Source organism: Gracilinanus agilis, chromosome 1 (assembly GCF_016433145.1).
Source record: "Gracilinanus agilis isolate LMUSP501 chromosome 1, AgileGrace, whole genome shotgun sequence".
Lineage (NCBI taxonomy): Eukaryota > Metazoa > Chordata > Mammalia > Didelphimorphia > Didelphidae > Gracilinanus > Gracilinanus agilis.
In genome coordinates this window covers 25,759,057-25,786,907 of record NC_058130.1, presented here as the reverse complement: position 1 = coordinate 25,786,907, position 27,851 = coordinate 25,759,057, and the positions used below count along the sequence as shown (strand labels likewise).

The 27,851-nt window shown below is 40.2% G+C and overlaps 1 protein-coding gene across 1 annotated transcript in view; it reads right to left on the bottom strand.

The window, feature by feature from the left end:
* The window catches only part of PTPRG (protein tyrosine phosphatase receptor type G), an 816,071-nt gene that overhangs the window by 57,773 nt on the left and 730,447 nt on the right, over positions 1-27,851 (bottom strand). The window contains exons 14-16 of the mRNA XM_044675683.1: positions 25,458-25,544; positions 10,177-10,268; positions 8,001-8,011 (exon numbers count right to left, since the gene is read on the bottom strand). Coding sequence (XP_044531618.1) covers positions 8,001-8,011; positions 10,177-10,268; positions 25,458-25,544 — 190 coding nt within the window. The remainder of the gene's footprint in view (positions 1-8,000; positions 8,012-10,176; positions 10,269-25,457; positions 25,545-27,851) is intronic.

The window sequence follows — 27,851 nt, the reverse complement described above, 5'->3', positions numbered from 1 at the left end:
TCTTTCTTTCTTTCTTTCTTTCTTTCTTTCTTTCTTTCTTTCTTTCTTTCTTTCTTTCTTTCTTTCTTTCTTTCTTTCTTTCTTTCTTTCTTTCTTCTCTCTCTTTCTGTCTCTGTCCCTTTCTCTGTCTCTGTCCCTCCTCCCATTCTCCCCCATCCCTCTGTCTCTCCTTCAAATTACTTGATATATACGTTTCTTATTCAGTGTTGTATTCTCTCTTGATAATGTGAGTACCTAAATGGCAAGGAGTAGAGTATTTCCTTTCTCTCTTGCATTTTTAGGATCCAGAACAGTGTTTTTTTAATGTAATTTTTGTTGTTCAGTCATTTCAGTCGTGTCCAACTCATTGTGACCTCATTTGAGACATTTTTGGCAAAGATAATGGAATGGTTTGCCATTTCCTGCTCATTTTATAGATGAAATAACTGAGGCAGATAGAATTAAGTGACTTGCCCAGGGTCACACAGCTAATAAATTTCTGAGGCCAGATTTGAACTCAGGAAGATGAGTCTTCCCGACTCCAGGCCTGGCACTCTATCCACCTTTCTTTCTACTTTTATGTAATAGGAATTTAGTTTTAATGCCTATTGAACTGAATTGGATTCTTCTGTCCCTGCTCACCGTTATCCGGTGATATCCGGTTTATAGCTTGTCAATCTCCTTCTTAAAATGTGCTGCTCAGCTGACCATTCTGATCAATCTAGTGCTACAAATCAGGAATAGAAACTCCTGTTCTTCTGTTACTGAAATTTGCTAAACAATGGCCTCATTTCAAAACACTACATTTTTACCAAAGGAAGACTTAAACTATATGCCTTTCAAGACTCCCAGAAGCCAACAATGAGACAGCATATTGGAAGTTAAAAGCTGCCTAGAGAAAAAAAAATCTTTATTGACTAACATCACTCATCGGACAATTCTGTATTCCCGCTTTCCATCAAAGTGAATGGAATTCAGAAGCTACCCCATTTTTTTAGCTTCTGGAAAGATGACTGAAATCTGGTGTCTCATTAGAAACTCCAAGAGCTGCCCAGTAGATATTCTTTTGGTTGTATTCTCTTAAAATAAGCCAGAAACAAAATGACTTTGAGGTATTACAAATACAAAAGAAGGGCGGGCAGTGAATATAGTCCATTATAGGTTGGTTTTTAACCTGGTAAATCTTGGAGCGATTAGCCACCTTCCTCTGGAATCTTTTCCCTTTCTCAGTCTTCAAGGCCTATCCTATAAGGATATAGTTTTGGCCTGTATCCTAATTTAGGTTTTAAAACTACACGTGAGATCCCAATCTCAAGGACTTAACCTCTTATTTGGGTGCCTAGATAAAAGTTAATAGCAGATGAATTGGGCTCCTCATTCCCATTTCCCACCCCCTCCCTGACCCAGAATTTTAGTTTCCACCCCTTGGACATAGGACTGTGAAAGGTGAACTTTATCTTATTTTGCTCAGAACCAGTCAGAATAGAAACCTGTCCTTCTTGCCCACCCAACTGCCGGCTCCCCTCCGTGTTGCCATCTACTCTTAGAACCTGGCAGGGGCTTGCTTACTTGTTTTCTATTTGTCTCCCCAGAATCTATCACATAACAAATGCTCTATTATCTATCTACCACTGACATGGGAGAGTGAAGAAATTTTTAAATATTATCTGGCATTGACTATTGGATATTACTAATAGATCCAATCATCTCTGGATCCACCCAATAAATATTCATTCAATTGCCCACAGGACATTGAGCCTTGATCTAGGTGATATAGAAAAAGGGATGTTCTCTAATCCCTGCCCTCAAGGAATTTACAATTGAATAGGAGAGATGAGATTAACACACATGAAGAAGCAAATAAGATGGTACCAAATGAAGTGCTAAATTGTGTGTTACAGACATTAACCTCCAGCCAATGAAAACTGGTGTGCTTGCAGAAGGCTAAGTGGAGCTGGGTCATGAAGAATAGGTAGGTCTCAGATTGGCACTGGGGAGAAGGCAAGGAGAGTGCCATGGGCCATGGATGGAGGCAAGAATCATTCTAGCTTATTCACAAGGCAGTGACAAGATTGTCCAAATTCTGAGACAGAGCATTCATTTGATCCAAAAACATCATCGAAGACTGCACTCCTGACTCTAGCCTTTCTCTGGAATGCTTCAGAAACCTCCCCATTCTGGAAACTCATTCCACCTTAAAAAAGTTGTGTAGGCTTCATGGTAACATTAAAGTACAATCCAATAAAGAATGTGACCAATGATGGGCGCATTGATGGGGTTTGGTGTCAGGAAGATATGGGTTCAAGTCCTGCTTCTGATGCAGACTGACTGTGTAACCCTGGGCAAGTTACATAACTTCACACTGCCCCAGATAGCTCTAGGATTGAAAGATGCAGAGCAGGTGCCAGCTGGTATTAATTCTGGGAATTTTCTTCCTGAGAGTTCCTTCTATGGATAAAATCATAGGTTTGCTACCTTCCCAAAATGAGTGAACAGAAAAAGTTAAATTATGCTTGGTAATTGTCATCTCTGTAATTTACATGGTGCTTTAAACATTTGTACTTTTTATATGCATTATCAATCAATCAAAAAGCATTTACTTAAGCCCCTATTTGATGCCAAGCAGTAGAATAGTTGGATGTGGAGAATATAAAGTCATAGTATGACTAGATCCTAGCATTGACACTGGAAGGGAACTTGGAGGCCATTTGAGTGAATTCTCTCATTTTACAGATAAAGAAACTGAGGCTTAGAAAAAGGATATGACCTTCTTATGGTCATATACTTATAGTTGGAGGCAGGATTTAAACCCTGGTAGGAACTGTGCCACTGATGGCATTTTGAGTGGCAGAACCAAGGAAGACCAAAGGTTTAGAGGAAGGCTTACGTCTCCTTATCATATTTAGGGCTACAGTTGCTTCTGATACTTAGGACCTCTATGACCATGGCAAGGTGTCTAACCTCTCTGAGACCCCAGTTTCCTCATCATGGAGGGGATGATCTCTAAGACTTCTTCTAGTTCTAAAGCTATAAACTGATGAACTTGGATCAATCATTTCTCCTTCTTAATTCTTAGTGTTCTTTTAAGGATGGAAAAAGGTTTACTACCCACCTTACAAGGTCTACATGACATAAGAAATATCAAATATATTATGAACCATAAAATGTGCTACAGAAGTGCATGTTATCATTATAGTTTAGAACTCTAAGGGAAGCCTAGGACAGCACAGCCAGAAATAGGTTTAATTTCCAAATGTCTTTATGCAACACAACTAACCATCAAGATAAAGGAATTCCACTGGCTTTGGTGGCCTTCCCTCTAGAAATGGTTGTTTGCCGGCCTCAGCCCTGGGTGATCCTGCTGCCAAAGTGTCTTTTATAAAGTAGTCAAATAGATCTAACCACTGAAGGTGGTATTGGAACCTGGAGTCAAGAAGACCTAAGTTTAAATCCTGCCTTATATATTTATTAGCTACGTGATACTGGCAAACTGTAATTTATCTCAGCCTCAGTTTCCTCAGCTATAAAATGGGGATGATAATGTTGCCTATTTCACATTTATACAGTGCTTCTAGAACCTTAAAGTCCTCTAAAAATGCTTGTTGTTATTGATATAGAAGGTCAAAGATTATGCTTCAGGGAAAATTCACAGATGGGGGCACAAGGAGAAAGAGGAGCTAGGGAAGGGACAGGCAAAAAGCTGGGGAGGGAGAAGAACTTATTACTTATTACTAACTTATTATTCATTACTATTGTTACTAACTTATTACTAACTCCCCAATAATAAATGGCTTAAAATATCTGGCAAACCAGGCACTGGGAGAACTTTTCTTCTGGCTATGCTTTCCCAATCTAATCATGGTTGATGGAGAAATTTCAAGTCTCTGTCAAGATAGTACATATTTTTGTGTCCAAGAAAGAGAACTAATAAAAGTTTCTTATGAATTTGAAATAATTGTGTGCCATCAAGGAAGGCATTAGCACCTCCATTAGGAAGGAGAAAGTAGATTCTCTTTAGCCCAATTCACACAATACAGGCAGAACACAAAGACTCAGATATTTTATTTCTTGCCATAAAAATCTCTTTTCATTTACGACACAATAAAATCGGTAAAGAATGGGCTTGACAATTGTCAAAAGACTGAGTCTCCTCTAGAGATCATCTCTGTATGAATAAAATATGCCAGCTAGGTTGGTTAAATCCCAAGGGTTCAAAATGGCATATTTTAGATCCTTTCCCAGGCTGGCACCCTAGTAAAGGCAGTAACCTTCAAACTGTCAGGATGCATTTTAACTGCCGAGTGCCCATGAAGCAGGAGAGGAAGTTCTGGCTGATTTGTGGCCCATCAATGAACAAGTAAATTTTTCTTGGAACCATTTTTATTGGGAAATTAACTTTTCATCTCTTTAGAAAGAAGTCATTTCTAAGAACTCTTGATATTGTGACAAGGGAAGTAGGGTCTTTTTTTTTTTTTTTCATGGTCTACACTTTTAGGGCCAGAACAATTTTATGACAGATTTCTGAATGGGACTCATTTCTGAGTTTGAAAAAGAGAATGTTATATGACAGATGTCTTCATAAAAAATTTATACATTGAAAATATCAAAGAATGTTCATTATAACACTAACATTATTTGTGGATCTCTATATAATGATATAAAATGTGTTTGTACACATAAATATATGTACATAAATATATAATACCCAAATACATGTGTGTATATGTGTATGTATGTATATTTACATATATTATATGTGTGTACAGGAAGAGTGAGAAAGAGAAAGAGTCAGATGGAAAAGAGAAATAGTATGGTATTCAAGACCTGTCCTTGATAAATTCTGGCTTTTTGAACTCATAAAGACCTTTAAACTTTACGACAGTCTAGGAAATTTTGTAAGATGAAATTCCAGACACTGATTTGTCTTGATTGTCGGAACGACTTTCTATGGTAGTAGACTTCTAGCTGCACAAAATTAAACAAATAAAATCTCAATCCCTGAATAAAATCCCAAATAAAAACAAATAAAGTAGGTGATAAATGATAAAGAGATAATGATTTTTTTAAGTGGCCACCTCAAAAATCTAACCAGGTCAAGGATATATCTAAGTTGGACATTAGATAAATGTGTAATTCTAAATAAAGGACTAGAAATCTAAAGATGTCTCTCTCCTAATTCAAGTGGAAGGGAAGCACACCCAGGCAGGAGAGTCTTGGAGGTTACCACCTTCCATTATTTCTTATCTTATCCCCAGCACATAACAGAGTGCTGGGCATATAGGAAGCCTTAAAGAATGTTTATTGACTCTTTTTTTTTTTAAACCCTTAATTTCGGTGTATTGTCTCATAGGTGGAAGAGTGGTAAGGGTGGGCAGTGGGGGTCAAGTGACTTGCCCAGGGTCACCCAGCTGGGAAGTGTCTGAGGCCGGGTTTGAACCTAGGACCTCCTGTCTCTAGGCCTGGCTCTCAATCCACTGAGCTACCCAGCTGCCCCAGTTTATTGACTCTTAATAGACACTTGCTATCTGCGAGAAAAGACTTGAACATGAAGAGGCTATCCCTAAATTTAAGACTTTCTTCATGAGAATCTACCAAGCTCAACATGGCTGATTGGGTTCAGTCTACTCTAAAGTTCAGCATGATCAAATGATTTCCTTTTGTCCTTTATCTTTCCAGATTAGAACTAATAGTTCATACATTCCAACTACAATAATGTCTGATATACCACGGTTGAGTGATAGTGTACTCATTTCTTTTGAAAGCATTTAAAAAAAGGCCATCTTGTCCACATGGGCCAGTTCTATCTTCTCCTCCAGGAGGAATGGGTAGGCTAAAGAGTTTTCCCTCAAAATGAAGGACTATGATAATGATGATTAAAATTATTGGGGGTGATGTTGTTTTTGATACAGGAGAAATGGCCAGTGGAAGAACATTGAGGGGCCCAGGACAGGTCTTGTGAATGAACAACAATCAATCAATAAGCATTAATTAATTATATTTTGATGTGCCAGGTACTATGCTGAGCACTGAGGACAGAAACACAAAAACAACAGTTTTCCTGATCCTCAGACGGCATCATCTTGGGGTGGTACCTTCACCAATCTCATTGCCCTTCTCCGTATTCTTTTCATTTTAGGGATGGACTTTTGAAAATGTGAGGTCCAGAACTAAACACAAGATCCTTTAATGGGATCTTATTAGGGCAGAAGATAGCAGGATGATTGCAATAAATGATATTATTAGGAGAAAAAATGAAAAAATAAACAAGACCCTATCTGTTTTTTAAAGAAATAGAGATTTCTGAGTCTAGAATGTGGGTTTATTCTGATGCCAAGAAGGTCATTTGATGGGACTCTTTCCTCAGTATTTCCTAGTCAAGGATTAATGGCAAGTTTATTTCCACAACTGTGTCTGTGTTGAGTTGACTCAGTATCAGAAAATTTGACTTTGGATAAATTAGGGAATCACAAGTCATTACAAAGGATTCGCCACAGGGTTCTTTTAAATAGGAAACTCCCCAGGCGCCATTTAAAATTCCATTCACAAAAATGATTGAAAGCCCTTGTCAGGGACACAGCTGCTACTATGCAAAATAAGGCGTATCCATGGATCAATTTGAGATTTATGGCCCAATCCCTCCAGTTTTATAGATGAGCAATCTGAGTCCCAGAGTCAGAAATGACTTGTCTAAAGTCACAGAGCTTATTGATGGAAGGCTCAGAACTAGAACCAAAGTCCAGTGTTACTTCTACACAAAACATTATCCATGGTAGACCAGGAAAAATTTAAGTTTAATGTATATTTAAGGAGATCTCCCAAAAATACTATCTTACATTTAATATGGTCTTCTATGGGCTGATGAAAAGATTGTAGAAATTCCTGAAATTATTTTCTGTGGATTCTATTAACACCTTACAAAGAGGAAAGTTAGCTGAATGATTGTGTGCAAGTCATCTAACTTCTAAGTTTTTATTTTCTCATCTGTTAAACAGGGATAATAATATTTAAACAACAACAAAAAAAACTCTTACCTTTTAGCTTAGAATCAATACTAAGTATTGGTTCCAAGGCAGAAGAGTAGCAAGGGCTAGACAATGGAGGTTAAGTGACTTGCCCAGGGTCACATAGCTAGGAAGAATCTGAGGGCATATTTGAACCCAAGACCTCTTGTGTCTAGGTCTGGCTCTCTATCCAATGAACTATCTCACTGCCCTAGTAAAAATACTTTTAAAGCTCTTGAAGTCTTAATATGTTTTACAGAAATGTCTGGGTCAAATTAGCAGAATCAAATTCAACAGTCAAGCTGTAGTGAATATCTCTGTTGCTTATTATTTGTGTGAACTTGGTGAAGCCATTTGGACCTCAGTTTCCCCATATGTAAAATGAAAGAGTTGGACTAGATGACTTGAAAGGTCCTTTCCAGTCCCTAATCTAGGATTTTTTGTTTTCTGAACTTCTCTCAAGAACCTGAAAAGTAGTTAAGATAATTCTTATCTAGTAAAAAAAAAAATTACAGATTCCGAACAAAGATCTATTTTCTACTCAAATTGCAGAAACTAAATTAAACTTAACAATCATAGGATGATTCTATCATTTATTTTTTAACATATTTCACCAGCATAGAGGAATGATCTACAGTTGTGGCAGGTGAATATTAAAGAATATTCCATGGAGGGGCATCATCAAGAAAGTTGGCATACTTTTTCTTCATTACTCATTTCATGAAAATTACTTCATTACTTCATTACATGAAAATGAATTATTCATTCATTTCATTCATTCATAGAAAGATATTCCAGTAAAATAAATATTTACTCCATGTGTCTTTGGATAAGATTCTCACTGTGTTTTTTCCCAGTTGTCATAAAAAAGGGGGGATTTCTTCTAACAAGTTTCAAAGACTAGATTAATAGCAAGGATTGTAGGGGACAAAAACTAAATCCTATTTGTGTGGATCCTGTTTAACAGCTAAAATAATGACCAAATGGTTATGTGGTCAGTGGCAGATGTCTGCCACTTACCCTGGTTCTGCCTAGCAAAGATCGGTGACAAAAAAGGCAAATTTACGACTTTTGATTGAATGGCATTTTAACATTAATGAGTATATTTGGATATGCCAGAGGGGCAAAACATGTCCCCCCTCAAACACAGATAAAACAAGCCTAGTGTAATTGTCTATAGCAGAAATGTCAAACACATGGCTCACTAGTAAATGGGGCCTGAACCAGATTATAATGTAATTGGGAAATTTTGAACAAAATACATAAAAATATGATAAAATATTGATAACATTACATTTGAAAACCAAGTCAAGGGGGCGGCTAGGCAGCTAAGTCAGGGGACTGAGATCCAGGACTAGAGATGGGAGGTCCTAAGTCCAAACCTAGCTTCAGATTCTTCCTAGCTGTGAAACCCTGGGCAAATCACTTAACTGCCATTGCCTATTCCTTATTGCTCTTCTACCTTGGAACCTAAACACAACATTGACTCTAAGATGGAAGGTAAAGGTTAAAAAAACCCCAAACAAACCAAAAATGAAGTCAAGCTGTGATCCAGAGGGAGGCTTATGTGTGAATCAGTGACCCTTGTTTTTATTTGAGTTTGACACAGCTGGTGTATAGTATGGGTATCCCCTCAAACCACTGTTGTAAAAGATTTCCAATGGAGTTGATGCCTAATGGAACCTTTGAGAACCTTGGGACACTGAATGGTATTGTACTTTTAAAATATTTAGGAAGACTCATTGCTTTCCAAATGAAAAGAAAAGAAGTCCCTAGGCTTAAGGGAGGTACAAAAACATGCCACATTTCTATTCTGTCAAAAGAAAATTTATTACAATTCTGAGGCTATCATATCTTGGGCCAACACAATTGATTCAAAGCAAGAAGCATCAGAGCTTGGCTTCCACAGTAGAATGTTGGGAATAATATCCAATATTGGCACTATCTTTTGGCCCATCTTTTGCTACCAAAAATAGTGTGGTATTTAGAAGGATTAACTAGGGCCAATCTTCCCTTCAAGACCCCCAATTTAATGGATCACTTTTCTTTCTTTGGATAGCATGGAAGGGGCAGAAAGGGCACTGGGCTCATTGTACTATTTTTGGTACTAGCAGGGCTGTCCATGGACAATACATTTAACTGCCATGAACTTAGCGTCTTTCTTTCTAAGAGACAATAATTACCTCTCTACCTTTACAAGGTCACTGTGATGACCACTGGATAGTGGGATAAGAGCTAAAAGAGCACTCAGAAACCATGTATTCCAATCTCTTCATTTTATTCATGAGAAAACTGAGGAAGGTTAAATGACTTACCCAAGAAAACTCCTTTTCTAACTATAAGTACTTGCCCAAGAAAACTACTTTTCTAACTGTAAGTACTCTAAAGATGAGCTACTAATATTATCACTATTATATTAATAACTAATGTTTATAGGGTGCTTCAAGGCTTGCAGAGAGCTTTAAATACATGACTTTATTTGATTTTGCCCAAGTTAAGAGACAAATGCATTTTATTTTACATAGGATTTGGCAACACAGATGTTTCAAGAATCAATGCTAGTTCTCTGAGATCAATTAGTTACTTTCTGATTAATGAATCATAGTATCATAGCTTTAGACCTGGAAGGTCTATCAAGTTCATCTAGTATAATAATCTCATTTTATATTTGAGGAAACTAAGATACAGAGAATTTAATTGCCTCGTTTAAGGAAAGCTAGGATTTGAATTCAAGTCTTGTGACTCCAAATTTAGTACTCTTTCCACCGTACTTCCTAGCAGGACACAATCTTAGGAGAGAATCCTAGGCCAGAAAAAAATCATAAATAAATCCAGCCATGGTATGGGCTGATGAGTTAGACTCTCAATACACTAGGCACTCTTGTCTTTCTATCATTTCTTCCTTCATTCCTGAATCCAGAGCTGATAACTGGCTCTGCCTTTCTGTTCTATTTCAGGGGGTCCAAATATGTAGTAGGTACAGAACTGAACTTAGCTGGCAGAGAAGAATAGGGCTGAGATCACTGCCATTATGATGGGATTTCACTAAACTGTCCTGAATTAAGAACAGCCCAAGCAAGACAATCTCATAAAGGTTACATAAAAGACAATATTTTGTTAAGGCAGGAAGACATAGTAGAAGAACAGCATTTACACTGAAAAAAAAAACACTAGAAAGAAGAGAGGCCTGACTTACCTGGAATAGGGATGATAGGAATGCTTTCATTAGGGACCACCCGGGGGGAGCTGCTATCTTCCACATAAAAATGAGCCGTTTGGAAACACTTTCTGTGAAGGTAAAAGAAAAACACACAAACTATGAAATCCAATGGGAAAGGAAGTAAGTCGAGATTGCTTTTTCCATTTTTATGATCTCCCAGGAAAATTCCTATTTCTCCACTTTTACATGTCATCTATCATTTGATAACTAATCTAGTTGGGGGTTGGGGGTGGAGAAAACCCAGTGGCTTTTAATAATGCCTACCCTCCAGTCTTTCAGAAAAAATATTTTACCTTTCCAGAGAACACAGACATTTTTAGGTATACATTATCCAACTTATTTGTTAAAGGGAAAATTTAAGTAGTCAGTTTTAGAGAAGATCTCTCTCTCTCCCTCTCTCTCTCTCTCTCTCTCTCTCTCTCTCACACACACACACACACACACACACACACACACACACACACACACACACATTCCATGAATAAAAGTCTTACTGCACAAATGGAGAAATAGAGAGAAGATACCCCTATGGGTTTAACTTTGAGATTCTATACAGACGTCATACCACCAAAGCTTCCCAAACCATTCTCAAATAGAATGACTTCTCTCACTCATCCTTTCCTCTCAATTGATATGGGTCCCCAAAGCTATAGAAAGGATTCTAATAGGTATAAAAAAAATCGCCAAGGGAGAAGCCAATTAGCAACTACCAGCAACAAAAAAAGGTAGCCAGACTGGACCTATCTGGATTAAGAGCTTAAATCTGCTTGAGTTCCAGTGGCCTGTCTGCTGGTTTAATTTTTTTTTTACCTGTATGTAAGGCATAGCAGAGAGCAAGCACTGGTCATCCTAGGACAGGCACTGAACCGCAAAGCTCTGAGAGCTCCAAGAAGCCTGTGCTCGCTGATGCTGGCTGAGACTGGGCTTTCCAACATCCGCGTCACTGCCCATTGCTGCCTTAATGAGCTGCTGGGAGTACCAAGTGAATATTTAATGAGCCTCCCTTCCTGGGAGTGGCTATTGTGGATGGGGAAGGGTCCCTGAGCAGTTGTCAGGGGCCTCAGAACAATAGCCAGAACCTTCCAGGAAGAACATCCTTCTGAGGTCCCCCCAATGATGCATGTGGCAGCAGGGTCCAGATGGCCCTTTGGGTCATGAGCATCCTGTTCATTCAGAATAGATTTAGTCTCAAAAACTTTGCTTTTATTAGCCCCAAGAGCCATAATGAGCAAACTTTCCTGCTTCTTTTTTTCCTTTTCCTTTTATTGGGGGGTTTCTTGAGAGGATTAGAATCAAAAGTAACCTGAATTTCCCTGTTTGGCACTTCACACATATCCTGATGCTCTGAAGTCAGAAGCTGGAAAATGAAAAAAAATCAAACAACTTCTCTAGCTTCACACAGGTCTCTGTGGGCACTGGGAGCCCTGGAAGTCATGCAGGTTATGTGATCTGAGCTTTCCATAGGACTAGCAGAACAGCATGCAATCAGAAAAGACTGTCTTTCACAGTGGGAGGTTGGGTTTTTTTTCTCCTATTCTTTCTTTAAAAGCAGAGACTATTTTCAGAGAGTGTCCTTAACCAATCTCACAGTTAAGCACTTTGAGGAAAGAACTTGTCTGCCAGGGAGCCCATTAGGGTGATTTGGCATGCCAAACATGCCAGACACCTGCCTGACAAAGAAGCACAAGACTATTCTTCCAGAACTGGGAAGGGAAGAAAAATCAGTTTCTACAGGAACCATCTGTCATTTTTTTAAAAATGAAAAATTTCCTCTTTTTTGTAAGAGAGAATTTAAGCTCCTGGAGGGCAGGGCTTACTTAATTTCTGTCTTTCTTTTCTCAGCATGAGTCTTAGAGTCAGGAAGATATGAGTTCAGATTTTACCTCTGACATGTACTGGCTGTGTGAACTGGGGTCTTATTTAACCTCTTAGTGCCCTACATGCAACTCTTTCAGACTCTGAGTTAGAGAGGGAGTGCTCACTTGTAGTGGTATAGAGAAAGTTTCTTTCCTGGGAGCTTCCTAAATCCAGAAAATCATAGAGCCAAAAACCCACTGCTTAAAGCTTAGCACAGTCTCTAACATGTGCCCACAGTAGGCACTTCAAAATGCTTGCTGATTTATTATTTTGGATACTGTACACTCTGGCCAGAAAATTGAATAAGCCTAGAAGCAGAAATACATCTGAATATGAAACTCACCAAATGGGCTCTGATGTTTATCCAACTTCCTACTGAGCAAATTCATCTGAAATCCCATGGAAAGAGGAGCAAGCTTCCTTTGTTTCTTGATTCTATGTTTTCCTGCCAGTAGACCCCAAGCAACTTGAGAAGAGGGACCGATTCATTTCTATCTGGATTCTCAGCACCAAGGACAGTGCCTGACCAGAATGGCAGCTGTAAAGGCCAGACTAGCTTCTGTTTAACTATTTTGCAATTATTATACGCTTTTCTTTTTGGGAGACTGCATACTCCGTGCAAATAGGGACTGCTTCATTTATTATCTTTCTATCTCTGGTGCTTGGCACATAGTAGGCATTTTATAAGTGCTGGTTGATGAATGACTGATTAAGACTGAATTACCTGGGGCCACTCTCATAATACAGCCTCTTTCTACCTTTAATTGAGTTCTTTTCAACATAGAAGATCATTTCTCCCCTCCTCCCTCATTTTCAAACTTTTCTGGAGGCTTCAAACAAGATTCAAGACAGAATTTATCTGTTAAAGAAGTTCTAGGGAGACACTTGGTAGCTCGGTGGAAAGAGAGCCAGGCCTGCTGTTGGGAGGACCTGGGTTCAAATCTGGCCTTAGATACTTCCTCCTGACACTGGACAAGTCACTTAACCCTGATTGCCTAGCTCTTGCTGCCCTTCTGTCTAAGATTTGCTACTAAGAGAGAAAGTAAGGGTTTTGATAAATAAATAAGCTCTGAAATTCACATGGTTCATCAACCATCAGTTTTGGCTCCCAGCTGTCTCAAGCTGTCCTCACAGGGTCCCCCAAATGAATTTCTGTTGCTGAAGGAAGTTAGCTTCCTCCCCCCACCCAAGTGGAGTCTTAACTTCATAGTTCCACCTCCAAGATTTCTAAAATACAAATCCTTGACTAAGGAGAAAAGTCTTGCATCCACTTCTCACTTAGAGGCTGGCTCAGTTAAGTCCACATCTGGGAAAGGTCAGACTCCATATCCCAAATATCTGTGCCAGGAAGAATGACAGTTCACAACTGTATGAACTGACGGCTCTGTCATCTTTGAAAGAAAACCATTTGCAGGGGGAACATCATACCCTTCTAAACCATGTGTTAGGTTTTTGTTATGGCTTTTCCCAGGGGCAAAATAACCATGTGATCTTCAGATAGCAGACACAGAACTGCCACATATGGACGGGAGCCCAGAGGACAGTGTGCTCTGCGGATTAGAACTGGATAGAACCCTATAACCTCCTTCCTCTGAAACAACGAATTGAGAGGATGACTGGCTACACAACTGGGGAGGGCGGGGGTGATTGTTACATGATTTTCACCCTGGAAAGTGTAATGAATGACAAAATATCCTTTACAACTGTCTCAAATCCTTAAAGCTTCTTCCTTGAGTGCTAAGAGATACATGCACAATTGCTACAAATTTTTCAATGAGATTTTCACAAGGCTCTGTAGAAAAATAAATGGATTACAGCAGGAGGCAGAGCGATGCAGGAGAAGGGCAATGGGTTCTGGAGTCAATGGACTTGGGTTCAAATCCTTCCTTCAAGATTTAGTAACTGTGTTGTTGTTCAGTCATGTCTGACTCTTCATGTCCCCATTTGGGGTTTCTTGGCAGAGATCCCAGAATGGTTTGCTATTATTTTCTTCAGCTCATTTTACAGATGAGGAAACTGAGGTGAAAAGGGTTAAGAGACTTGCTCAGGGTCCCACAGTTAGTGTCTGAGGCCAGATTTGAACTCATGAAAAGGAGTCTTCATGATTCCAAGTCCGATATATCACCTAGCTTGCCCCAAGCACTGAATGGGTCAGCCAAAATGGACAATTCCTTTTTCCCCTCATGACAGGCTTCCACTCAAGCTGTATGCCTATGATTTCTTCCCTCCCAATGCCTCCCCCCATTGAGATTAGTTTCTATTTCCTCTGTATTTTCTTATTTGTACCAGATCCTGACATTGTCTCTGCCATTAGTGTAATCTCTTTGATGGCAAGTACTGCCTTTCATTTTGCTATTATATGTGGCTTGAGCTCTTAGCAGAGTGCCTGACACATTGCAAATGCTTAAGAAATGTTTGTTGACTGATTTTTATCAATAGTTGCATTGTACTTGGGAGTTTGGGGACTTGGGATGAAATCCTGCCTCAGAGCTTAGCCTTGTGATTATAGCCAGTCACTTTCCCTCTCTGCAGCTATTTCATCATCTGAGAAATGGGTATCACAATCTTTGCAGTGACCTCACAGGGTTGTATAAAGAAAATGCTTTGTAAACCTCAAACTACCATAAAAATGCAAGTCATTATTTCATCCCAGCAATAACTTGGAATATAAATTTCAACCTCATCCAACTGCTTAACTATGGTGGTCAGAAAGAGAAAAACTATGGTCCATACAAACTTATCTCCTTGCTATTACTTCATCTCTCACCTCCACATCTTTGTACTAGACATCCTCTGTGCCTACTATTCATTCCCTCTTTACCTCCATTTCTTAGAATTCCTGGTTTCTCTGAAGGTACAGCTCAAGTATAGGATATGTAAGCACTTTGCCTATCCCCCCTCTCTTCCTCCCCTGCCCGCCAGCTCCATCTGTCCTTTTCCAAACCATTTTGTGTCTCTTTTGTATGTGGCAATAAGTGTACATGTTCTTTTTTTCAGCTAAATTGTTTGATCCTTCAGGAAAGGGACTGTTGGGACTTTTGCCATTGAATCTCTAGGACCTGGCACAGAGTAGGTGCTTAATAAACATTTGTTGATTGGCTGAATGATTTCTGATTTAGGGGATTAGAGATATAGAGAAAGCCTGGAGCTACTCTAGTTTCGGACAAGTTACCAGGAACAGAATTCTGCTGCTCTCATCTAACTTAACCTGAAAACCTTTTCTTGGATGAAAGAGATTCAGGAACTGGGTTGTATAGTATATACACTTCCAAATTTGGAGTCAGGAATATCTCGATCCAGATCCCACCTCAGATATGAGCTGGGAGACCAAGGACTAGTGATTTAACCTCTCTGGGCCTCAGTGACCTTATCTAAAAATGATGGGTTTAAAAAGACTTGATGGCATATAAGGTCCTTTCCAGATCTAGATCTATGATTCTCTGAATAATAAATGGGATCTAACTCGGAAACCTGGACATTTTTTAGGATGATATTTTCTTAAATTATAATGAAATCCTACTTGAGATGCCCTACTATGGAGGTCATATGTCCTGGGTTCTCAGAGGCTCTGCTGGTGGAATCTAGGATCTGGCTTATCCCATTGAGCTAGAAAGCTTTCAAGATATGCCTGGTGATGGGTTATTATTTATAATTGTAGGAGCACCAGCCTAGCCAACTTCAGAGAAGCTTGCCACCAGATGTTTGGCCCCTGGGCAATTGGCTCTTTTGGCCAGAACTCCGGAAGACGCTCTACCTAGGTATGATGGAACTGTGATCTTTGGCAGCAAAGGGGAAACCTGCACACAGAAAACCATCAGTCCTAGAAGGATTTTCTTTTGAATGACAGTTTGCTTATACAAGCGAAAAAAGAAGCTGACATGAGTCTCTAACATTGGAAGTTCATTTTTAATTGGATAAATCAGAGTTCAATCACTAACACAACTTTAATATTTCATGAGATCATAGAGTCAGATCTGGGAAGGACCTGTGAGGCCATATTATACTTTTCATTCCTTCTTTATCTATTTTCTCAGGGGAAAAAGTTAAAAGCAATTTTTAGAATCCATTTGGACTGTGCCTCACCTTTATTCCCTCCCCTTCACTCTCTCCTCTCTCTCTCTCTTTTTAAATCCTTACTTTCTGTCTTAGAATCAAAACTCAGTATTGGTTCCAAGGCAGAAGAGTGATAAGGGCTATGCAGTGGGGGTTAAGTGATTTGCCCAGGGTCACTCAATTAGGAAGTGTCTAAGATTTAAACCAAGAATCTCCTATCTCTAGACCTGGCTTCCTATCTACTGAGCCACCTAGTAGTCCCTTCTCCTCCCTCCCCTAAAACAAAAAAACAAACAAATCTTATCTTTTGTCTTAGAATCAACATTGGTTCCTAGGCTGAAGAGCAGTAAGGGCTAGGCAAAGGGGATTAAATGACTTGCCCAAGGTCATGCAGCTAGGAAGTATATGAGGCCAGAAATGAATAGAAGACTTCCTATCCTTAGACCCTGCCATCAAACCACTGAGCCACTTAGCTGCCTCTTTATCCTCTTCTTAGTATAAGGTTGAAAAATGCATAAAATAAAATATAGGTGCTTACAAAGAAAACAAATTTTACTGGAATACAATTATATATATATATATATGTATATACCTACATATATATATTTCTAATTTCTTGGACTCTAGGTTAAGAATTCCTGTTCAAAGGGATGGCTCTCTGGAAGTGGGTTGGGACCGAAATTCACTGGGAAATGCAGGTGATACAAAATCAAAAGGTTTAAAAAAATCTTATTAAAAAAAAAGATATCAGGGGCAGCTGGGTGGCTCAGTGGATTGAGAGGCAGGTCTAGAGACTGGAGGTCCTGGGCTTTAATCTGGCCTTAGACACTTTCTAGCTATGTGACCTTGGTCAAGTCACTTAACCTCCACTGCCTAGCCTTTACTGCTCTTTTGCCCTGGAGTCAATCCACAGGATTGATTCTAAGGGTTTAAAAAAAAAGATTTCTATGTCCTTAAACACACATACTTATGTATAATATATATTATATCCTGATATATTTGACAGCTAAATATTCTTTCTTTGACACACAGCTGGGCCAATAGAAATCTATCTTCTTGGCCAAACCTTCATCCCTACCCCACATAATAGCACATGCCGCACCTCCACTCTGACTTAGCGATATGCAGTTGTTTCATAGAGCCCAGAACAAAATAGAACAAGATAAAACAAAACTCTCCAGTGGCCCCTTAGGAAAGGCACAAGGACGCTCTGCCTTCCAACATTCAATCAACTCCAAGACATTCCTGGAGGAAGATGACTTTTGAAAGTCTGCAGGCACTATGGGAAAGAAATCCAGGCAAGATCCTTTCCCCCCAAGCCCAGCAAAGGAGGAGAGAGCAGAGGGCAGAAAGTCTAGGCAGCCACTCAAAAAACATGTCAGAGAATTTGCAGAAATCACCAATCGAGTCTTCTTCAGAGTATGGAAGCAATAAGTGAGACAGAGAAAGTTGAGAGATGAGGTGAGCCGGTATTTAGGAAACAGACCCTTTAAGACTTTCAGGTTACTTGGAACTTCTGAAAACCCCACTTGACTTCAGTTTCTAGAAGCTGAATTCTGGCATTCAAGGACAGCTCTTTTAGAATTTTAATCAATGATATTTAGATATTTCATCCTTGCTTTCAGTGGCCAATGAGTCTATCCTTTTGGGAAGCATCAGAAGGGAAAGAAAACAGGCTCTGGAGTGGGTTCAAATCACTCTTCTGTCACTGACTCCCTGCGTAACTTTTGGCAAGTCATCTAACATTTCTGGGCTTCAATTTTCTCATCTGTAAAATGGGGAAAACAAAAGCACCCATGTGACAGGGTTGAGTGTTAATTTAAATATTAGCAATTATTCTGTTGTATTATCATAAATGCTGCCTCTTCCATGAGATGTGTCTTGATCCCACTATTTGTGATTGACTTTCCAAGTATCCCGTGTTTATTTTGCCTCTTTTTCTATATATTTAAATTCTATTTAAATCCTCCACCCCCTCCCCTGACGAAATATAATCTACTGAAAGAAAGGGGCTGTTTCGTTTTTCATATCTCAATATCCTCAGTCATGGGCATGAAGTAAGCAATTAATAAATGCTCGTGGATGAATTTTATATCTCTAATACCCAGCACAACAACCGGCAAAAAGCAGTTGCCGTTCAGTTGCTTTTCAGTCGAGTCAGACTCTCTGTGACTCCATTTGGGGTTTTCTTGGTGGAGATCCTGGAGGGGTTTGCCATTTCCTTCTCCGGCCCATTTTACAGATGGGGAAACTGAGGCAAAGTTAAGCGACTTGGCCAGGTACATATAGCCAGTAAACGCCAGGGACTGGACTGAACTCAAGAAGACGAGTGCTCCTGACTCAAGGCTGGGGGTACTATCACACACTTAAGTGCTCACTGGTCAATTGATTTGATCGCCAAAGCAGAGCTCAGCACACAACAGAGAGGAGGTGCTTTTAAAAATAGCAGAAAATAGAGAATCCTTTCTGGTAATGAGAGACAATTTATTCTCAGCCCGGATGAGCCAAATCATCCGCCTTCCCAAGACTTTCAGTTGTGAAAAGAGGGGAGACAGGACTAGTGAACTCTGGATGATGCGTGTCCCCCGTGCGCCCACGCTGAGATTCTAGCCTTTCTTTCTTTTTCTTTTTTTCTTTCTTTTTTTAAAGCCGAGAGAATATAACTTATGAAAGCTAAGTACATGCACTGGGAACAGCTTTTGTTCATGATATAGTCAACGTCAACTTGTATCAATAAACTGTCACTTCCACTCCCTTCCCTCACCACCAACACATATGACAATCTCCTGTGTTTAATTGACTCCCTTGTCTGTTGGAAAACACACACACACGGTCTGTGCTCAGCTACCGTGACAATGCGAGGCACCCTCTCCAGATGAGGCAGCCCCTCTCTCTTCTTGGGCCAACTCAGGCACTGCGTGTGGATAAATGGAAATGAGAAGCCCCGAGCCTTCGACTTCAAATTAAGCCCCATTGTTCCGCCATCACGTTGGGCCAGGAACTGGTTGGCTAACAAAGTGTGTCTCCAAATTGTAATTTCGGTCCAGGAAGGGGCCGTTGGATAGGGGATGCCGATGAATATTAATTAAACCATCTCAACTGATTTATATAGTGCCCTCGTTTCAGTTGACAACAGCGCTGCCTCTAACAAACCCATTTTTACACGTGCTCTCGCACACGGGTATTTCATTAATATTTATTCTCCTGAGTGGATTGGCCCAAGGAAGCTGTGTATTAATGGGAGTCATTTACAAATGGGAAGATGAAAATGTCACTATGATTTAGAAACACAGGCTGAGTTACAAAGTGAGGGACTGAGGCGATGGGCTGAACTATGAAATGACGGGAAGCCGTTGGGGTGTGTTTTTGTTTTCTCTTTGGAACATCGGTGTTTTAAGTAAATGTTTCATAAATGCTTGTTTAATGACTGATGAGGATAACAGCTCGGATGCCACCTCCTCTATGATTCCCACCTTGATTCAGTAATATTCCTCCCCACTCCACCATCCAATCAGAAGGGATCTTTTCCTTTTGTGAAACCCTCATGGTACGCCTTTTGATATTTCCAGACTGTGCGGGCTACGTTCAAATTATCGTCCTCATTCCCCTTTTAGCCAATCACAGACTCCACATCTGGGGCTCTCAGAGGTAAGCTTTCTCTTGATTTTACTTAGAACTAAGCCCTGCTCTTCGCAAACCACGACTCATTTTCATTTCTAGCTCTTTCCATTCAGGAAGTAAGATCCTGGAGGGCAATATTGATCTGCTTGCTTATTTTTGTATCTGTAGATCTTAGTAATGTCTGATGCATAGGAAACATTGAATGATATTTCAACTGAATAATTGAATAGTCCTTCATTCATTTAATCATTCTTTCTATGCATTTATTCTGCTGCACTTGGCATACTTATTTTGCAATATAAGTATATAGGTAATAAGGTCCTCCAGACACTTTTGTTGGCAGAACCTAGGATCAGGAAAGTGTATTTAATGACCTCAAACAAAGCCTCCTTAATGAGATGCATAAAGCATTCAAGGATTCCACCTAATACTCTACACTGGGAAAACCAAGCAGATAATGAACGTCTGCTGTCGGACAGTCCACTGAGTTAAGCCTGCCAATTTCAATACCTTTGATAGTGTAGATGGACAAAAGGCTTTGTCCAGAGTTGAATTGTGACTGGACCTGGAGTCAGGAAGACGTGGGACCATGCAATGCTGCTACTTCCTAGTTGGAAGCCTCTCTTCCCTAGTTGGGAACCTCTCCTGGCCTCAGTTTCATTATCTGTAAAATGAGAGGGCTGAATTCAATGGCTTCTAGGGAGCCTTTGAGGGCTAAAGCTCTTATCTAATGAATAAGAGGAAGTGAGCAGGCTGGACTGCTTTTGGGAAAAGTCACCACATTCCTTTCAAACATCTCCATCTGATTTCTGAAAGAAAAACTTGTCTTAAAAAAAAACAACACTGATATTTTTCTGATGATACCACATGGCTATGAATCTGGGAACATCCTCATCTCCAAAGCATCAAACTTGTGGGAAACCTGAAGGGCACCGGGGAGACGAAATAATGAGCACAAATGGGCTGAAGCATCTCGCCAAAGATAGCCCGTGGAAAAGGAGTATAATATTCAATAGCAACGAATCAAAACATTTATGTGCCAGGCATTGTGTTAAGTGCCAGAAAGGCAGAGAAAGGCAAAGGATAGTCTTTGTTCTCTTACATTTAATAAAAGAGACACCATTTAAACTATTAAACCATTAAACTACAAATAAGAGAAGGTGTGTGTGTGTGTGTGTGTGTGTGTGTGTGTGTGTGTGTGTGTGTGTGTGACAGAGAGAAGGCACTAGCACTAAGGGACTTCTCACAGGAGGTAGGATTTTAAGCTGAGTCTTGAAGAAAACCAGGAAACGCAAGAGGGTGGAAATGAAGCAGAATGGAATTCCAGGCATGGGGGAAGAGTCAGGGAAAATGTCCAGAGTTCAGAGGCAGGCTGTCTGAAGATCAACATAAGCAAGGAGGCTCATGCCAATGACAATGGGTGCTAGACCATCATGGAGGGAAATAAGGCATAACTTAAAGGAAATGTATGGTTAGAAAAGAAAGGTGATGGGCTACATAGTTGGAGTGAGGTATCACAGCTACTCTCGTAGCCACATAAGGTTAAAAGCCTTCTAGGAAGGCTCTCACCATGCTGACCAGAGGATTTGTGGAAGGATAACAAGAAGAATGACAGGCACGATGAGAAGAAACGAATGGGTTTGGGGCTGCACTGTGAGAGGGAGTAGCCACAGCAAGATTACACAGTTGAAGAAATAAGAATTCTTTGTGTCCATACATGTGTGTATCCATCCATGTTCATACATGGTTATATGCTCCCTGACTGGATAAAAGTCCAGGGAAGGAAAAGGTCATGTCTTATTTTTTTCCTTTTATTTCTAATTGCTCAGTAACCAGAATTGCCACCCAGTTATTAGGTACTTAGGTGGTACAGTAGATGAGAGTATTGGCCGTGGAATCAGGAAGACATGAGTTTGAATCCAACTGCAGACACATATTAGCTGGGTGAACCTGTTTGCCTCAGTTTCCTCAGCTAAAAAATGAGCTAGAATAGGAAATGGCAAACTGCTCCAGTATCATTGCCAAGAAGAACCCCAAATGGGGTCACAAAGAGTCAGACATGATTGAAACCACTCAACAATAACGACAAAAACTGTAGCCACACAGTAGACTGACTGCGCACAGTAGGCAATTAGCTGGGACAGTGTTGTAGAAAAAATAATGTCAGAGAAGTCAGAGGAGCACAGATGAGATATCACCTCTGTTACTTACTACTTGTTGACTTTGGACAAGTTATTTAACTCTCAGTGCCTTAATTTCCTCATGCGTAAAATGCTGTCCAAACAGATTGCCTCTAAAGTCTCTCCTAGAGCCAGATCTATGATCTCATGAATAAATACGTTGTTCAATACCAATGAAGTAACTAGCAGATTTTCCTTCAGTCATGTGTTTCAGATTAAAAACCAAACCACGGGTTTGAGTCTTTAAAACTCTTAAAACACCTTAAACCCTAAATGGAGGTTTTGATAGAAGACAGATCAAGAGAGGCAATGATTCACGAAGTAAGAAGATTCACGACGGGCTCACTTCATCAGAGAGTGCATCTTTAAGAAGCTGTTTTACAAACTCCTTTTTCTACTTGTGTAAAAATAACAGAGACCCATACTTGAGTCAAGAGCTGGGCTCCTTCTCTTATGACCCTTCTCTGGCTTGTAAGGAAGAAACTCAGCTTTAAGACAAATGAGGTGAGGGAGAGAAGAGAGTTGTGCACTTGAACCTGGGAAAAATACAAATTCAGTTATCTCCATGTTTCAATTGGGTGGGAAACTCCATCCGTTGCCTATTACTGCCAGGAGAAGGAGGTCAGAGTTGGATGGCAAGAGCTGTCCTGGGAGACACAAATTACCTGCCATAATTGTTCCTCCCCTCCAAATACCAACAAACGACACACCTCCCTCCTTCCCTAAGAGCTCCCAAAGGAACAGAATGTCCTTCTGCTACACATTAAGCCGGCTAGGAAACTCCAGCAGACAACTTGGAAAGATCAAAGCCAAAGCCACACTTTCCAGGAGATAACAGTCCAAAGGCCACTTCATAAAGTACCTTCTTGACAAGGCCACAGTTGTTCCACTGCTGGGAGTTTTATGTTACACTTGGCAACACGGGACGGGTGTTCCCTGCACTTCCCTGCACTTCCAGCTGTTAGGGAGTAGAAGAGGTTACAGCGTCAGAGGCACTGAGATGGAGGAGCTGTTCCTTTATTTGTGTTTAGCTGCAAATATGGTGAGCATCTGGACTGAATGCATTGAGAGGATAAAAGATTTTGCTTTGGGGAATCTCCGCTGGGTTTTGCCAGCTGTTTCAGAATTAGCTATGTAAAAACTCTGCTGAATGATGACAACAAACTAAGGGACTTTACAACTTATTTACTACAAACTGGGTGGAAGGACACGGAAGATAAACATGGTTTCTTCAGAGACTTTCCTTCAGAAATTTACTTGTATCATCTCTCAGACCCTCCAAGTATTGTCCTGAGTGGTTGATGGCTTAAATACCAATTTGCTTTAAAGGAGGCAGTTCTCCTTAGGGGTTATAGTGCTAGGTCGGAGTCAGGAAGATCTGGGCTGAAAATCCTTTTGTGCCCTAAGCCCCAGCATCCTGTCATCCTCTTCTGTGTCTCTCTTTCATGGAAAGCTGCTCCTGATTTTCCTGGAAGTTAGTGCCCAGTCCCTATAGAAATGACTTCAGATTGACTTATCTGGGGACACATCGTAATCCTTAACAGCTAAGGCAAGGCTTGCTTTTTGACTTGTTTTAGCATCCCTAATACTTAACACAGTCATTTAGCGTGTCCCTAAATGGAACTGAGCAACAGGAGATAAAAAGAAGAGGCAGATCTGAAGACATATTGGAAAGAATATTTGGTCTGGTCAGGAGGTCTGGGTTCAAATCCTAACTCCACTACTTAGTAACTGAATGACTATCATTCTGACAATCAGTTACTCAAATGCAAGAGGATAGAGATGGATGAGATGACTCAGAAGATTCCCTTTGGCTCTGAATTCTAACACAAGACCATAGGACTGAAAGAGACCTCCAGGGTTATCTACTCCTAAGATTCTAGTCCATAACCAAAGAATTGCAAAAGCACCGAATGACCTTTAGAATTCCCAACTGTGGAAATTTTGTTTGGCTTTCTAAGAAGTTTGAGTCTGCCAGGCACTCTTCTTTTTAGAAGAGCCTGTTGAAGAATTAGGCATTTCAGCTATGCAGAAAGACTGCTGTCACATTCAGTCCCTTGGATACATGGGCTATCTATCACATGGAAGAGCTATTAGATTTATTCTCTTTGGTCCTCCAGGGCCACATGTGGAGCAAAGGATAGAAGTTGTAAGGAGACAAAGGCAAGAGTTCCTAGCACTTAGAACCATCCAAAAGTGGAACAGGACTGCCTTGGGAAGTGGTGAGCTTCTCCATTCCTAGCGGTATCCGAGCAAAAGCTGAATGGAAACATTCGTGGGGGATGTTTGGGAAGTGGTTAAACTAGATGGCCAGAGAGGTCCTTTCTAGCCTGGAGATTGTGTTATTTATTCAGGGAATTGCATTTGAGATTTACTCATGGAATTCTGAAATGGATTGGTGACTGCATCCTTCAAAAAAATAAAAGATGGGGTTTTGGGGTGAGATAATTCCATTCTCTTTAATTGCCTTAGGAGGAAACTGACATTACCTGTAGCATTTAAACGAAAATAAGTCTTTTTACTTACGCATCAGTCCTTAACTTCCACAGAATACCTTCTAACCACTAGGGCAAGTCAGAGAAATAGACCTGTTTTTAGCAAATAGGTAAAGAAATCATTGCATTTTTGCCCCGATGTATGGATAAATTCTGCTGTGACCTTTGTCAAATGCTAACAGAAATCCTTCAGGTTTAACTTTCACCCTGTCATACTATAACCTTGTGGGCCAATTAGATTATTAATAAGAAATGGAATTTCTCTAAGGTTATCTGTACTAAACCTTTCTTTTTAAATACTTTAATTGCTCCATTCGGATGATCGTGATTGAGACCATCGTAGCATTCTAGAATGAGAATTTTTTTTTTCTAGTAAATCTTCAGGCTGATATTAAGGCAAAATGTAAGCTCCTTGGAGGCAGGGGCTGTTTAATTTTTCTTTCCACTGGTGCCCCCAGTGCCTAGCACAGTGCCTGACTTCTAACAAAGGTTTATTGATTGGTTATGGCCACTTGAGCTAGTACATCCACTAGTCCTCAAATTTCATTCCTCTCTTTGGAATACAGATGATGTATCGTCATTTGGTCATCCTTCCCCCCTCCTGACCCCATTTCATTCTCTTTTCCCCTCCAATTATTAGCTGACTTCATTCAGAGATTCATTTGAGAATTTCTCCTAGGGTCAAGCTTTATGCATGCATCATTTTGATTAAAGGAAACTTCTAAGACATGCAAATACCTGAAACCTGGCAAGAAACAGGATGCAAACATCCCTCCCCACCAATCCATGCCTCCCCTTTTGCTCCCTCCCCCCACAAAAAAGGGGCAGAAGAAATGCATTCACTGAAGTAAGCAGTTTAGGGGGAGAAATGTCAGACAGATCTCATTTGTTCCAAAGCTGCTGGGACTGAAGTTCTGGCTCACAACAGGGGGATGCTAAGCATGGTGCTGTTCAGGGGTTCAGCCACATCACATTGCAACAAACAAACAAAAGGAATTCCCAAAGCCCATCCCAGCAATTGAAACTCCCCACTGAGCTTCACTTCCCTCACCTGCTCCCCTTCTCTCCTCTCTCCCCAGAAGAAGGCACTTCACGGAAACGTCTGGGAGAGCCCTTGGACTTTATTTTGTTACACCCTCTAAACAAACAAAAACAAAAGAGAAAAGGGACAGAAAACAAGATTTTCAATTGGCTGCCCCGAGTTCTACTTCAGCTGCTTCCCTCCCTTTATGCCACAGACATCCCCCATACCCCATCATTCTTCCTCCAACTATAAAAGGGCATTAAATGGAAGCAATAGGTTTTATTTTATGCTAAGCTGGGGTACATGAAAGGAGTACATGTCACGTTCAATCCCTTGGATACATGGGCTATCTATCGCTTGGAAGGCACTCTGCTTTAACTCTAGTCTGTGATTGGATTTATTCATCCCAGAGGCAGAAAGACCTTTCTTCTTCTTTTTTAAAACCCTCACCTTCCATCTTAGAATCAATACTACCTATTGGTTCCAAGGCAGAAGAGCAGTAAGGGCTAGGCAATGGGGCTTAAGTGACTTGCCCAGGGTCACACAGTTAAGAAGTGTCCACTGAGCCACCAGGCTGCCCCTAGTACTTTTCTTCTAATGAGCATGTCCATTCTTGCATTTAACAAATGTAGTGTTTTTCAGCATTTAACATGCTGGCTATGCCAAAGAAATGGAGTAAAACTGGATTATCAAGAATAATGAAAATAATAGAACATATGTATGCCTTTTACATGTGAGAGAGACAGAGACAGACAGACAGAGAGACAGAGAGGGGGGAAGAGAAAGGAGAGAGAGACAGAGAGGGGGGTTGAGAGAGAGAGAGAAAGAGAGAGAGAGAGAGAGAGAGAGAGAGAGAGAATACTTTTAAGGTTTGTTGAGTATCTTACATAATTATCTCATTTGATCTTCACAACAACCCTATGAGATAGGTACTATTATTATCATCCCATTTTAAAAAATGAGAAGACTGAGACAGAGGATAGATGACTTGCCCAGGGTCATATATAAATTAAACATCAGACTTTTATTAAAAGAATGAATAATGATGGTGATGATGGCAGCAGCTTACATTTATGCAAAGTACACCACATGGTGAGGGCAGTATGACAATGTTGAGAGAGAAATGGATTGAGAGTAAGAGGATACAAGTTTTAGTCCCTGCTCTTTGATTTGCTATCTGTATGCCTTTGGGCAATTCTTGCATGTGTCTTCATCTATAAAATGGAAGGGTGTGACTCAATTACTTCTAAGGATCCTGGCAGCTCTGAATTCATTACATTATGATGATCTCTGATAGCTTGTGGGCACCTCAAGTGCAGGGATGGTCTTTTGGCTCTTCTTATATCCCCAGAGTTTAGCACAGTGCCATGCACATAGTAGGTGCTTAATCAGTGTTTACTTACAGATTTTCACAACCAATCTGGGAGGGGGATAAATATTAGTAACTCAACTTTACAGATGAGGCAAAAGAGGCTCAGAGAGGTTGAAATAACTTGGCCAAGGTCAATAGGACCACACCTAAGACTCGCCCCAAACCTTCAGACTTAAAATTTAATGTTCTTTTCATTCCACCATAATTTAATCTGAACGTGTGACTTCAGTGGTGCCTTACTTGCATGTTATAACTTCTGGATTTAAGAGTCTTGCTTCAGGGCACTGAAACATCAAACTACTTGCTTGGAATCTCACAGTAAGTAGGTATTAGAGGCAAGCTTTGAACCCAGGTCTTCTAACAATTTACTACCGCTTAGCAATTTCATGAATTTTCCTCAGTGTGGGTACTGTTGGATATGCCACTCAGCTAATGTAGCCACTGCATCAGATTGTATCAATTGGAATCAGGGAGACATGAGTTCAAATATGACGCCTAACTGTGTGACCCTGGGTAAGTCACTTACTTAACCTCTATCTACTTCAGTTTCTTCATCTGTAAAACTGGGATAATAGTAGCATCTACTTCCTACGGCTGTTATGAGGATCAAATGAGATGATGATTGTAAAGCATTTGGCAATAGTGGCTGGCACAAAGCAAGTCCTATATAATATTTACATATTATCATTATTGTTATTATTGTTCTAGTCTCTGGAAATTTATGACTTTAAACAGTACAAAAGTACCTGTCAAGCTTTTGGCTTCTGATACCGATAGGGTCAGTAGAAGATGACTAAGAGTGTAAAGAAAATTAAAATGAAGTCACTAATTCTGACCCTTTGTTTGACCCTCACATTAAAATAACCAAGTCACCTGGGACTGACCTACTTCCCTCAGCTTCTCTCCTTACCAAAACAAAGCAAAACATTTTTTTAAACTAGACAGTTGCTCCAACAACACCACTCAAACCTTTTCTAGTTCGTGTAGAGCCAACTTGTTCTTTGCAAAGCTCCATGGATTCACTTTTTCTTATTTTGGTTTCAAATTGA